Genomic DNA, 13,300 nt, shown 5'->3' with positions numbered 1-13,300 from the left:
TCTGCTTGTCTCATCAAACTGAGGAATTGTTTACATTTGTAAAAATAATACAACAAGCAAAAACCAAAAAGAAGGTATTCAATTAAACTGTGTAAAGAAAACGTAAAGTCACATTTCTCATAATTGAGCAGAGCCAGGTTCCAATTTCAAATGTAAGCTGAGATATTTACTGAGACTCTAAAGGGAAGAGGAAGCTTCAGGGCAGAAAAGTCGCTCTCCGTTACAATTCCAGAAGAATGACTCGAGTTACTCAACCTCATGGGCTACACCCTCTACAAGCAAAGAGGATATAGAATTACATATTTATGTAAAATGGACTTCAGCGAAGAAAGCCAGATGTTTAATTTTAAAAGCTGGCCTCTTCCTGTAAGCCGGTAAACTCATTACCAAGGCCCAGTATACTCTGAAGATAAAGAGCTCTGAAGAATCTGATAGGATTTGAAAGATGAAATTAAAACATAAAATTGTGCTCCAAGTCATTAAGAATCTGGTAGGTTATTTTCTTCCCCCCAAAACGGAAAACAAACCCAGAATCACAGGGGAAAGATCTATAACAAAGTGAACACTGAAAGGAAATTCCTCTTGCTATGTGAGAATGGCATTGTCTAGGGACCAAAAAAAAAAAATCGATCTTTAAGGAATGTAAAGCATAATAGCCAGAAACAGCTGGCCACAAAGGAAAACGTGACTAGAGGACACGTTTTATATTACTTTGTAGGGTCATATGTTGAAAAACCAATACATTTGGCCACTCCACCAATGCAGTAAGTGTGTATTACAGGAAATGTAAAAAGTGAATGGTTACCATATAAAGGGACCATATAATTTAATTAAGATCTTTTAAAATCTATAAATATGGAGGTATTCATTGCCACATTATCAGGAAGAACAAAGAAATAGAAATTATCTAAATGACTTAAATGATCTAAATGATCAAGCAGAGAAATGGATAAATAAAGTGTGATAAAGTTGGTGAAACAGAGACTCAATCATCCAAAAGGATATAGTAAGGAAAAGTTTACGCATTAATGCTTATGTGGAAAAGCAGAATACAAAACTGTATACAATACGATCTCAGCCATCTAGAAACATGAATTCACAGGAACAAAGACTAGAAGGAAAGGGAAAACTGAAAACAGCTGTGGGTTCCAGCGGCGGGGATACAACGGGATTTTTTTTTTCCCCCTAATTTCCTTTCATTTATTGTAAAAACAATTTTGTAACAACTTGGAAGGAAAAAAAAAAAAGTTCCTGCTATGTGTATTATTATATACAACCAAATATTTTTGGAAACAAATTATCTGTAAGTGTTTAGGTTAGTCCAGTATACCCAAAATTTTCCAAAGTTCTTCTGAGTGGTAAATTCTTTACGATGGGGCCAAGCAGCCACTAACACAGGTACTTACTGCCTCTCTCTCGGAGCTGATAGCAAACTTCCTCTTGCTAATGATCTTTATGGCCACTTTCTTACATGTCTTCCTCTCGAAAGCTAGCTTCACCTCACCACAGGCACCACTAACAGGGAAAAATGTAGAAAGTGATTGACTGTCACAGTGCTTTTAATCCTGAGACCCACCACTCTTGAACTGGCCTGAGCTATTTCAAGTTAAAGACAGTCCATTGTCTCTGTTTACAGAAACCTCACCAGGGTAAGATGTCAAGGGCATAAAGGAAAAGGGACCATCCAGCAACACTGAGTCAGCTCCAAATTCCACTTTTTGAGCCGAGCGATATAGACTTAAGTCTTACTGTCCCTCCAGATTGTGAAATGCTCAGAAAGACACTAAAAACAAATCAGAGAGAAATGACTTCTCCCAGATGCCAGAGAAAGATCAAATACACAACCAAGTCCTAGTTTAAAATGAGTGCCTGCAACAAGGAATAGTAAACAGCATCTGCAAATAAATTACTTCCACTCATCCATTTCTTTCTTATTCTCTGTCTTCAAAGGAAGTGCATAAGCAGTTGATGCCATGAATTGCACTGTAAATAAAATCACTAAGAAACCTATACCAGGAACCTACTTGCAGCAAGCTCCTGAAGATTCACAATTAATTGGGACGCTGATGCTAAAATGCAGGACCGCTACCCAGGATGGCACTCAGTACAGTTAATCAAGTTATCAAGCCCTCATTACCTACCTGAAGTAGATTTTTATAACCACTGTGGGTTTGGGGATGGGGTGAGGGGGTTGCCGAGACATCTTTTTTTATGTATTGTGTATATACATAAAATTTGCCATTGTAATCGTTTTAAAGTGTACAATTCAGTGGCATTAAGTACATCCACAATGTTGCACAACCATCATCTCTATCAAGTTCCAGAACTTTCTCAGCAGCACAAATGGAAACCCCATCCCCACTCAGTGGTCACTCTCCATTTTTCCTGCCCCTAGCCCCTGGCAACTTCTATTTCTTTCTGTAAAGATTTGCCTGCTCAGAGTATCTCCCACCAGTAGATTCATACAGTATGTGGTCTTTTTTCTGACTTCTTTTACTTAGCTTGTTTTGAAAGTTCATCCATGCTATATAAGTATGTTCATCAGCATGTTCATCCATGCATGCATTAGTATTTCATTCCTTTTTATAGCTAAATAGTAGCCTGTTCTATGGATACATCACAGTTTGTTTATCCATTCTCTTGTTGATGGACACTTAGGTTGTTCCCAACTTCTCGCTATTGTGAACAGAGCTGCAATGGAACATTCATGCACAAGATTTTGTTGAACATCTGTTTTCAATCTGGGGGGTATATACCTACAAGGGGAACTGCTGGGTCATATGGTAATTCTATGTTTAACTTTTTGAGACAACATCAAACTATTTCCCACAGTGGCTGTACCATTGTACATTCCCAACAGCAGGGCATAACGGTTCTAATTTCTCTGCATCGTCACAAATGCTTGTCATTTTCTGTTTCTTTACTATGGTCATCCTCGTGGGTTTGAAGTGGCATCTCACTGTGCTTTTGATTTACGCTTGCCTAATGACTAATGACGCTATCTTCTCAAGTGATTTTTGGTCATTTCTATATCTTCTTTTGGAGAAATGTCTATTTAAATATCTTGCCCATCTTTAAATTGGGTTCTCTTTTTGTTGTTGAATTGTAAGAGTTCTTTACCTATTCTGGATATTGGGTCCTTATCAGATATGCCACTTGCAAATATTTTCTCATTTCATATGGGTTTCACTCTCCTGACAGTGTCTTCTGACATGCAAAAATTTGACATGTTTAAAATTTGACAAAGTCTGGTTTTTCTATTTTTTCTCTTGCTGCTTGCATTTTTGGTGCCATTTGAGAAACCACTGCCAACTCTATGGTCATAAAGAGTTGTCTCCATGTTTTCCTTTTACAGCTGCATAGGTAAACCTCTTACATTTAGTTTTTTGTTTCATTCTGAGTTAATGAATATATGGTATGAGATAAAGTCCCATGTAACTATGGTTTTTAAAAATCTACTCAAAACACTTTCTAATTCCCCTTCTGCTATGATAACAGTCACCTTTTGCCTGAGAAAACTTCGCTGAGTCTAGCAGAGTGTCTATAGTAGTACAACACCCACTCCTGGGACTATGGGGTGGATGTACCCACAAAATTGAGCCAATTAGGGATTTCTTTGGAATCAAATGCTGATGTTGGGAGAGAAACAATTCTCTACACTGTAGTTTCTAGAAAAAAGAAAATATGAAATGTGAGACTCCTGGAAGACATTTTTCCTGACACCCGGAGAAAGTTATTTTATGGGAGAACAGCAAAGAATAGGGGAATCAAGAGATGGAGAAAAAGCCCTGGTAACACTTCAATAACCCTCAGACTGAGCCACATAAAACCAAATAGATAATTAAAATTCAAGAGTGAAATAAAGCCCTAAAGGTCCAGTCATACCAGAAGTCAACTGTGCCCCTGTATTCCCCAGTTACAAGAGCCAGTAAATTTCTTTTGTTATCTGGCTCATTTCTGTCCCTTGCTAAAACCTAGAAAATTTGTGTTGAATCCTCCCTTAGGAAAAAACAAGAGTCCCAGACATTTCTTTAGGGTTGACACAAATTTGGCTGTGAGCTTCCAAGCAGTCAATGCCAAATATGGAAACGCAATGAGCTACTGAATTTAATGTTCATAAACTAAAATATCTCTCACAGATGATCATAAAGAGTACACTGTGCTTTATTCTCTGTGGCAGGAACATGAGTGATTATCACCTCGTATTTTCTACTTTTGTGTTTCCAAAAATATCAATAAATAGAAAGTCTGTCGGGGACAGGGGAGGGTTGGGAGGGTGAAGGACATCGGGTACCATGGTAAAGGTGTCCTGAACACCTTCCCTAAGGAAGTGGTTCTTGACGGGCAACCCCCAAAGGGCCCTAAGATCCATTCAGAATGCCCACAAAGTCAGTACTAGCTATAGAATGACACGAAGACATTATTTGCCTTTTTCTCTGTCATTCTCTCATGGGTGTACAGTTTTCCAGAGGCTATATGGTATGCAGTATCACAAAAAAACACAAGTGAAAAAGCAAATATCAGGCTCCAGCCACCATCTAGTAAGCGAGATATGAAACAGATCTGTAAAAATGGGAAGCTTTCCCTCTCTTCTCACTAATCTTTTCTAAAATAAATTTTTCATTAAAAAAAAATGTTATTCATCTTAACATAAGTGACTATTTTTTAATGAATTAACAAATATTAGTAACATGTCTCCATTTTAATTTCTGGGCTTCCCAGGTGGCACACTGGTAAAAAATCCGCCTGCCAATGCAGGAGACATGGTTTCGTTCCCTGGGTTGGGAAGATCCCCTGAAGAAGGAAATGGCAACCCTCTCCAGTATTCTTCCCTGGGAAAGAAATCCCACGCGCCAAGGAGCCTGGAGGGCTACGGTCTGTGGGGTTGCAAAGAGTCGGACACGACTCAGCGACTAAACGACAGGAACAATTTTAATTTCTAACACAGTAAATTTCAAGATCTAAGTCACATGAACAAAAGTTCTTTGAGGTCTTCAGTAATTTTTAGGAGTGTAAAGGATCCTGAGACCAAAAGGTTTTTGAGAACTTTGCCCTATTCAATGGTCAGCTTCATTTCTCTTCCCAAGATGTCACAATTCTGAAGAATGCAGAAATGCAATAAATGTTTCTTTATGGAAGGCAATGAAAATGTTCTAAAATTGATTGTAGTAAAGGCTTCAGAGTTCTGTGAATATATGAAAAACCATTGAATTGTACACTTTTAAATGGATAAATTATATGACATAAAAATATCTCAATAAAATTGCTTTTAAAAAGAAAAATTGTTCAACTGAAAATTATAAAATAAAATCATTAACATACCTATCACAAATAGGTACCCTAAAATATTTTCTATACATAACAAATGCTATAAAATCAGGAACAAAAAGCTAACCAGTGACAAATGTCTAGAAAGAAATTAAGTGCAAGTTCCATAAGAAAACAAAAAAGTTACCTTCCAAGAGTTTTTGACATGATGTATTCGTCTCTTAATTCCTTAGGATACACTGACTGATCATCTACAGTCAGATCAAAAAATACAAAAACTAAGGGGGAAAAATGCAGAGATAGGTCTTATTAATCAATTTGATAAAGAGAAGATGAATGGTCCTATAACTTAGTAAACATATGGAATATAAGACAATCATGCTTAGTTCCATTTAACATCTAACCCCAAAGAAATCATTGGCTAGGCTAACGGATACCATGAAACCCTTGAAAAATGATGGCAACAAGTTTCATTCCCACAATGGAAACACACAGTATCATTCTCACTACACAAGAAACTCATATGTAAATACTGTGCTTATTCACTGACCTCAGAACAGTTATCAGCTGGGCCCAGAACCAAATGCCAAATAGTTTAAATCTAGAAAATATATTCAAGGCAAGTAAATATCCAGATAAAAATAAAGCCAGAGGTCACCATCACTAATATTATCATCTCTCAGTCATTTCTACCTTTACCTAGCTGGTATTTTACAGCGCAAACCATCCTGAACTTACTTGTAAAATTAAATAACACTTTCCCCCCTAAACCTCCTTTATTTCTTTACTATTCGGCCTATATCTCAGAGAAAGAACACCAAAAAAACTGCTCATTTCATAATTTAACCATTCACTGGTCCAAACCTGCAATCAGTTATCAAACACTGCAATTCTACAAAATGATACATTTGCAACAGCCTATAATATCAGGAAAGAGTGAAATTTGTGAAGACCCTTGAGTTTCTCAGATTTCAGCTGACAGGTCTTAACTGCCCTGGAATAACCTAGAGAACCAGTGTCAGGCAGAAATCTGAACCATCTCAGCACATTTCAATCCAGGCTGGTCCCAAGCAGGCAGATACCTGCCTAATGAATGAGACCTGCTGGCCACCAAGGATACAACCGTTCTTCTCTGTGGATATTTATGAACCTAGATGTTATAATGACACCTGAGATCAGTGGATCTGAGGGGCTCTGAGACGTATTTTTCCCATGTATCAAGGTCAGCTTCAAAGGCTGCAAACTCAGTTGCTTACAGAAGCCAGGCGGTCATGCAAACAGGTAAGGTTGGGGTGAGTGTAAGACGTAGAGCAGTGAATGGGGACTTGAACAGAAAAACACATCACCCATCTAAAGGAGGCAGTCTCTACTTAGCAGCCTGCAGATCCTCGAATTAAGGGACAATAGGCTCAAGTGTAGCCAGATATCCTATCTTTTCAAAGAAATCTGGATTTTCACATTAAAGCACACACATCAGCCAAGGCCTAATAAAATATCAACAGGCCAAATGCAATCTGCAGAGTACCAGTTTCATCCATTTCAATCGTGGCCAGCTTCAGACCACATAACACCTCTGTTCAAATTAGAAAAGGTGCCCTTCAGATAGAACAGTTACAAAAGGATGGCATGCCACTTGTCAAGTAGAGGACAGGCCACATTTCAGCGTCCACTTGCCCCCTCAACTGGGTGCTTTCAAAACAACAAAAACCTGTGCAAGCTGCCCTAACCGTAATTATCGGATAGGAAACAAAGTAGAAAACAGAGAAAACTAAGGCAATCATAAAATGTACACCAGGATGGCCAGAATAGCCATAATCCCGAGATGGTGGTCTGAAGACTGGCTGCAGGAGAACCACCTGGGAAGGATATTTAACACCCCTGGAACCAGTGAAGCAGGCTCTGTGGGACAGTGCCTCTGGGAATCTGTATTTTTAAGGTGTCACCCACACAAACGGATACTATTTCACATCACTCAACCCTCAAGTTTTGGGAAGATCTGTGCGGTTTTCTCAAATTAAAGAAACAAGAGTATTGCTCTTGTCCAAGGTTTTAAGATCACTGTGAGCTATGTTTAATTCTGTAGGTTGTTTTTTTTTTTTATCCCCACTGAATGACAACTGTTCATTTCAGATGTGATATTCATGAAGTTTTAGGAACAGCTGCTTATAAAATGCTACCCGATGGTGATGATAAACATCTCCACTTTCAGAGGATAACTATGCTGTATTTAAGGTGGAAGGTCTAAACTGAGACTCTTACAAGAAAACCCATAGCCTAATGCCAGGCTATATATAATAGCTCAATAAATATATACAGAAATTAATGTCTAAAAGGAACAAAGAAAAGGAAGAATGAGCAAGGGAGAGAAAAAGGCAGGGAGGGAAATGAACTAATGGCCTAAAATAATTAATTGATATCTAAGGTTGATGTAATAAAACTGGATCAATTAATGAACGATAAATTAAGCAATATGATTATTTAAAGCATACGGCTTTAAATGAAATTACTCAAACCAATCCAACCTTAGAAAATGTCTTGACAGAACTTTTCATAATTAAAAAAAACAGCTAAGATTGAGATGAATCTTGAATGCTAACCTACTTACTTTATTTACCTAAACCATACTCTGCAAAGGACACAGTGTCATTTTTCCTTCTATACGGGAGGAGAAAGTTCCAGTAACCAAAAGATAATAATATTACCTTTATTACTCCATACTGAAAGTGCAATTTCAGAATTGTTACTCAAAGGAAGGCGTCTTCCTTTCCCTACAAGCTCTCTATTTACAAAGGTTCCATTCCCACTGTGATCTTCTATGTATGCGATGTAAGAGTTTTTAGGACCCATTTCCTAAAATAGAGAACATTTTATTTCAAAGTTTTAATGGTGGGACGTTAGAGTCGGGAGATAGCTGAGCGTGATGTCTAGATGACCAGTTTTCCCAAACGCATGGGTATTTGACACCTACTCTGAAGATCCGAAAGTGCCTCTTGCTGTATGTGCGGTATTTATCGGTGCTTTTCAGCAGGGGCTCGTCGAAGCAGTATTCACAGTTTCTATCCCTCCCAAACCAGTAGCTGTCGTTAATACAATCTGCAACACAAAAGCACACATCAGAGGGCTGTTGAATTTCAAGTCTCAAACACCTTTTAAAACTGCTGATAAACATTGAAACATACATTACCATGAGTAAAATAAGATAGCTAGTGGGGAACTGCCGCATAGCACGAGGAGCTCAACGGGTGCTCTGGGACAATCTAGAGGCATGAGATGGGCTGGCAGGTATGAGGGAGGTTCAAGAAGGAGGGAACATAGGTATACTTATGGCTGATTCACGTTGCTGTATGGTAGAAACCAATACAACATTGTAAAGCAATTATCCTCCAATTAAAAAAAAAAAAAGATTGCTCACAAAATCATGACACAGCATGAATGAACTTTGAAAACATTATGCTAAGTGAAAGAAGCCAGACACAGAGGACAATCATGATTTCATTTATATGAAATATCTAGAATAGGTAAACTCAAAGATACAGAAAATAGGTTACAAATTAACAGAAGAACTTAACAGGGAATGAACAATCTCTTCAATTAATGGTGCTGGGAAAACTGAATAACCACATGCAGAAGAATGAAACTGAACCCCTATCTTACACCACTCACAAAAAATTTACTTGAAATAGATTAAGATCTTAAATAAAAGTTAAACTGTAAAGCTACAAGAAAACAAATGGTCATTATGTGATGTGATGAAGGTGCTAGCTAAGGCCATGGTGAGGATCATTTTGCAATATATATCATGTATCAAATTGTATATCTTAATTTATACAATGTTATGTATGTTAGTGGAGAAGGCAATGGCTAACTCCAGTACTCTTGCCTGGAAAATCCCATGGATGGGGGAGCCTGGTAGGCTGCAGTCCATGGAGTCGCTAAGAGTCGGACACGACTGAGGGACTTCACTTTCACTTTTCACTTTCACGCATTGGAGAAGGAAATGGCAACCCACTCCAGTGTTCTTGCCTGGAGAATCCCAGGGACAGGGGATTCTGGTGGGCTGCTGTCTATGGGGTCGCACAGAGTCGGACACGACCGAAGCGACTTAGCAGCAGCATATATGTTAGTTACATATGTTTCGGTAAAGCTAGGGATGGGAAAGGAGAAATTACCAAAGGAAAAAATTTTGGAACTAGATAATGGTGATGGTTGTACTCTCACAGTACACTGTGAGAATACTGATGCCAATGAACTATATTGGTTATTGTTGTTTAATTGTTAAGTCATGTCCGATTCTCAGGCTCCTCTGTCCATGGGATTTCCCAGGCAAGCATACTGGAGTGGGTGGCCATTTCCTTCTCCAGGGGATATTCCCAACCCAGAGATTAAACCCCTGTCTCCTGCATTAGCAAGTATCAGATTCTTTACCACTGAGACACCAGGGAAGGTCAATGAGCTGCATACTTAATGGCTAAAATGGCAAATTTTTATGTTATATGTATTTTATCACAATGAAAAGAAGTAAACATTAAAAAAAAAAAAATACTAAGGGGGCTTCCCTAGTGGTTTAGAGGTTGAGAATCTGCTTGCCAATGCAGGGGTCGAGGGTTCAATCCCTGGTCTGGGAGCTTCCCAAATGCCGTAGATCAACTAAGCACCGGAAGCCACAACTACTGCACCAGTGTTCTAGAGCCCGTGGGCCGGGTACTGAGTCCCCGAGCTGCAGCTACGGAAGCCTGTGTGCCTACAGCCTCTATTCTGCAACAAGCAATGAGAAGTCCATGCACCCCAACCAAGACTAGCCCCCTCCAGTCAGAACCAGAGAAAGCCTGCGTGCAACAATGAAGACCCAGCACAACAAAAATTAAATGAATTTAAAAAAAAAAAAAAAAGAAATACTAAGGTATATAGTTTTTAAAGTGCAAGATTTGTATTCTGAAAACTACAAAACATGGTTGAAAGAAATTAAAGACCTAAATAAATGAAGGATATCTCGTGTTCATAGACTGGAAGACTTGATACAGTTGCAATGGGAACAGTATCCAAATTGATCTACAGATATAACCCCAGAGGCCTTCTTTGCAGGAAGTGACAAAGTTATCCTAAAATTCCTATGAAAAAGTAAAGAACTGTAGTAGTCAAAACAATCTTGAAAGAGAACAAATCAGAACTCACTCTGGATTTTAAAACTTACGACAAAGACATACAGATGGCTAACAAACACATGAAAAGATGCTCAACATCACTCATTATCAGAGAAACACAAATCAAAACCTCAATGAGGTACCATTACATGCCAGTCAGAATGGCTGCTATCCAAAAGTCTACAAACAATAAATGCTAGAGAGGGTGTGGAGAAAAGGGAACCCTCTTACACTGTTGGTGGGAATGCAAACTAGTACAGCCACTATGGAGAACAGTGTGGAGATTCCTTAAAAAACTGGAAATAGAACTGCCATATGACCCAGCAATCCCACTCCTGGGCATATACACCGAGGAAACCAGATCTGAGAGTCACGTGCACCCCAATGTTCATCGCAGCACTGTTTATAATAGTCAGAACATGGAAGCAACCTAGATGCCCATTAGCAGACGAATCGATAAGGAAGCTGTGGTACATATACACAATGGAATATTACTCAGCCATTAAAAAGAATTCATTTGAATCAGTTCTAATGAGATGGATGAAACTGGAGCCCATTATACATAGTGAAGTAAGACAGAAAGATAAAGACCAATACAGTATACTAATGCACATATATGGAATTTAAAAAGATGGTAACGATAACCCTATATGCAAAACAGAAAGAGACACAGATGTACAGAACAGACTTTTGGACTCTGTGGGAGAAGGCAAGGCTGGGATGTTCTGAGAGAACAGCACTGAAACAAGTATACTATCAAGGATGAAACAGATTACCAGTCAAGGCTGGATGCATGAGACAAGTGCTCAGGGCTGGTGCACTGGGAAGACCCAGAGGGATGGGATGGGGAGGGAGTTGGGAGGGGGGATCGGGAAGGGGAACACATGTAAATCCATGGTTGACTCATGTCAATGTATGGCAAAAACCACTACAATATCGTAAAGCAATTAGCCTCCAACTAATAAAAATAAATGGGAAAAAAATTTTTAAATAAAAATGATAATCATGTTTTCAAAAAAAAAAAACTTACTACAAAGCTACAGTAATTGAATGGCTGATTCATATCAATGTATGACAAAACCCACTGAAATGTTGTGAAGTAATTAGCCTCCAACTAATTAAAAAAAAAAAAAAAAGCTACAGTAATTGAGACTTTGTGGTGCTGGCATAAGGATGTACACATAGATCAATGGACTGGAAGTCCAAAATTAAACCCTGACATTTATGCTCAAACTGATAAGGACAGAGTAAAGGGATAAAGTTACAGAAGGAAATGGCAACCCACTCCAGAACTCTTGCCTGGAAAATCCCATGGATAGAAGAGCGTGGTAGGCTATAGTCCATGGGGTCACAAAGAGTCGGACACGACTGAGCTACTTCACTTCACTTTCAAAGGGATAAAGTAGGTGACTAAACAGTTAATCACGCTAGGATTATAAGTAGAAAAAAATATGGGAGACCTCTATTAAGTTAATGATTACTCAAGAAAGCAGGTTTGCTTAACCACAAAACCAAGCAAGCTTGCTTAGCAACAAAACCATGTAACAGAAGCACAAGTCACGCCGCTAAACAATAAAACAATGGTGGTGTGAGCCCCACATCCTGGCCAGTGAGCTCAGTAAGTTAATGATCCCTGGGACATGCTCTCTGCTCACATAAAAACAATTTGTGGACCTAGCCTGACCATGAAGGGACAAGAAAACTCCCCTGCTAAACCTGCAGGAGTTGATGATGGAAGCATGACATCTACTCAAGAAAAACAAACATGGTCTTCTCCCCTCGCCCACTTTTTTTTCTTACCATAAAGCTACAGATTAGTAAGTTCTCAGTGCCGCATCTCTCACCCACCCCACTGGTAAAGCTCAGAAGTGCCCTATTCTAATAAGTCGCTTTATCGATCACTTTGCCTCTCACTGAATTCTGTGCTGAGACATAAAGGACTGTGGTACCAGCAGCTCTTTGGAGCCTCCCTCCCCCTCAAAAGGCCACCAAATGGCTTCAACATGATCTTTTTTTTTTTTTTTTCTTTTTTTTTTTTTAACATGATCTTTGATAAAGGTATCAAGACCATTCAAAAAGTCTCTTCAAGAAATAGTTCTTGGACAACTGGGCATTGCCGTGACAAAGGATGAACTTGGACAATACCTCATACCAAGTACAAAAATCAACGCAGGGATCAGTATAGAGCTAAAACTGCAAATTATTTAGAAGGTAGGGTTTGAAGCAATAACAGTAACAATAAAGTAGCTTCTCTTTATTCAGCAATTACTTTATTGTTACTCAGTTGTTAAGTCCTGTCCAACTCTGTGCGACCCATGGACTGTAGCACACCAGGCTCCTCTGTCCTCCAGTATCTCCTGGAGTTTGCTCAAATTCATGCCCACTGAGTTGGTGATGCTACCTAACCATCTTATCCTCTGTCACCCCCTTCTCCTATTGCCTTCAACCTTTCCCAGCATCAGGGTCTTTTCCAATGAGCTGCTCTTGGCACCACATGGTCAGAGTATTGGAGCTTCAGCTTCATCAGTGCTTCCAAAGAGTATTCAGAATTGATTTCCTTTAGGATTGATGGTTCGCTCTCCTTGTAGTCCAAGGGACTCTCAAGTCATATATCAAGTTCTCCCTTTTAAAGGAGATACATCCAGACACAGATGTAAAGAACAGTCTTTTGGACTCTGTGGGAAAAGGTGAGGGTGGGATGATTTAAGAGAATAGCGTTGAAACATGTATATTATCATACGTGAAATGGATCACCAGTCCAGGTTCGATGCATGAGACACGGGTGCTCAGGGCTGGTGCACTGGGATGACCCTGAAGGATGGGATGGGGAGGGAGGGGGGAAGGGGGTTCAGGATGGGGAACATATGTACACCCATGGCTAATTCGTGTCA

The 13,300-nt window shown here is 39.2% G+C and overlaps 1 protein-coding gene across 4 annotated transcripts in view; it reads right to left on the bottom strand.

The window, feature by feature from the left end:
- The window catches only part of CHEK2 (checkpoint kinase 2), a 35,682-nt gene that overhangs the window by 18,528 nt on the left and 3,854 nt on the right, over positions 1-13,300 (bottom strand). For 2 of the 4 annotated variants that reach the window (XM_043437662.1, XM_043437652.1), the window contains exons 4-7: positions 8,237-8,361; positions 7,971-8,118; positions 5,456-5,546; positions 1,407-1,515 (exon numbers count right to left, since the gene is read on the bottom strand). In XM_043437662.1, the coding sequence (XP_043293597.1) occupies positions 1,407-1,515; positions 5,456-5,546; positions 7,971-8,118; positions 8,237-8,361 (473 nt within the window). Of the gene's footprint in view, positions 1-1,406; positions 1,516-5,455; positions 5,547-7,970; positions 8,119-8,236; positions 8,363-13,300 lie in introns of those variants that run through there. The other 2 variants (XM_043437679.1, XM_043437672.1) reach the window with 2 other exon arrangements.

This window comes from Cervus canadensis, chromosome 1, assembly GCF_019320065.1.
Source record: "Cervus canadensis isolate Bull #8, Minnesota chromosome 1, ASM1932006v1, whole genome shotgun sequence".
In the NCBI taxonomy this organism is placed as follows: Eukaryota; Metazoa; Chordata; class Mammalia; order Artiodactyla; family Cervidae; genus Cervus; species Cervus canadensis.
The sequence above is the reverse complement of the archived record's forward strand: the minus strand, read 5'-3'. Positions and strand labels throughout refer to the sequence as shown.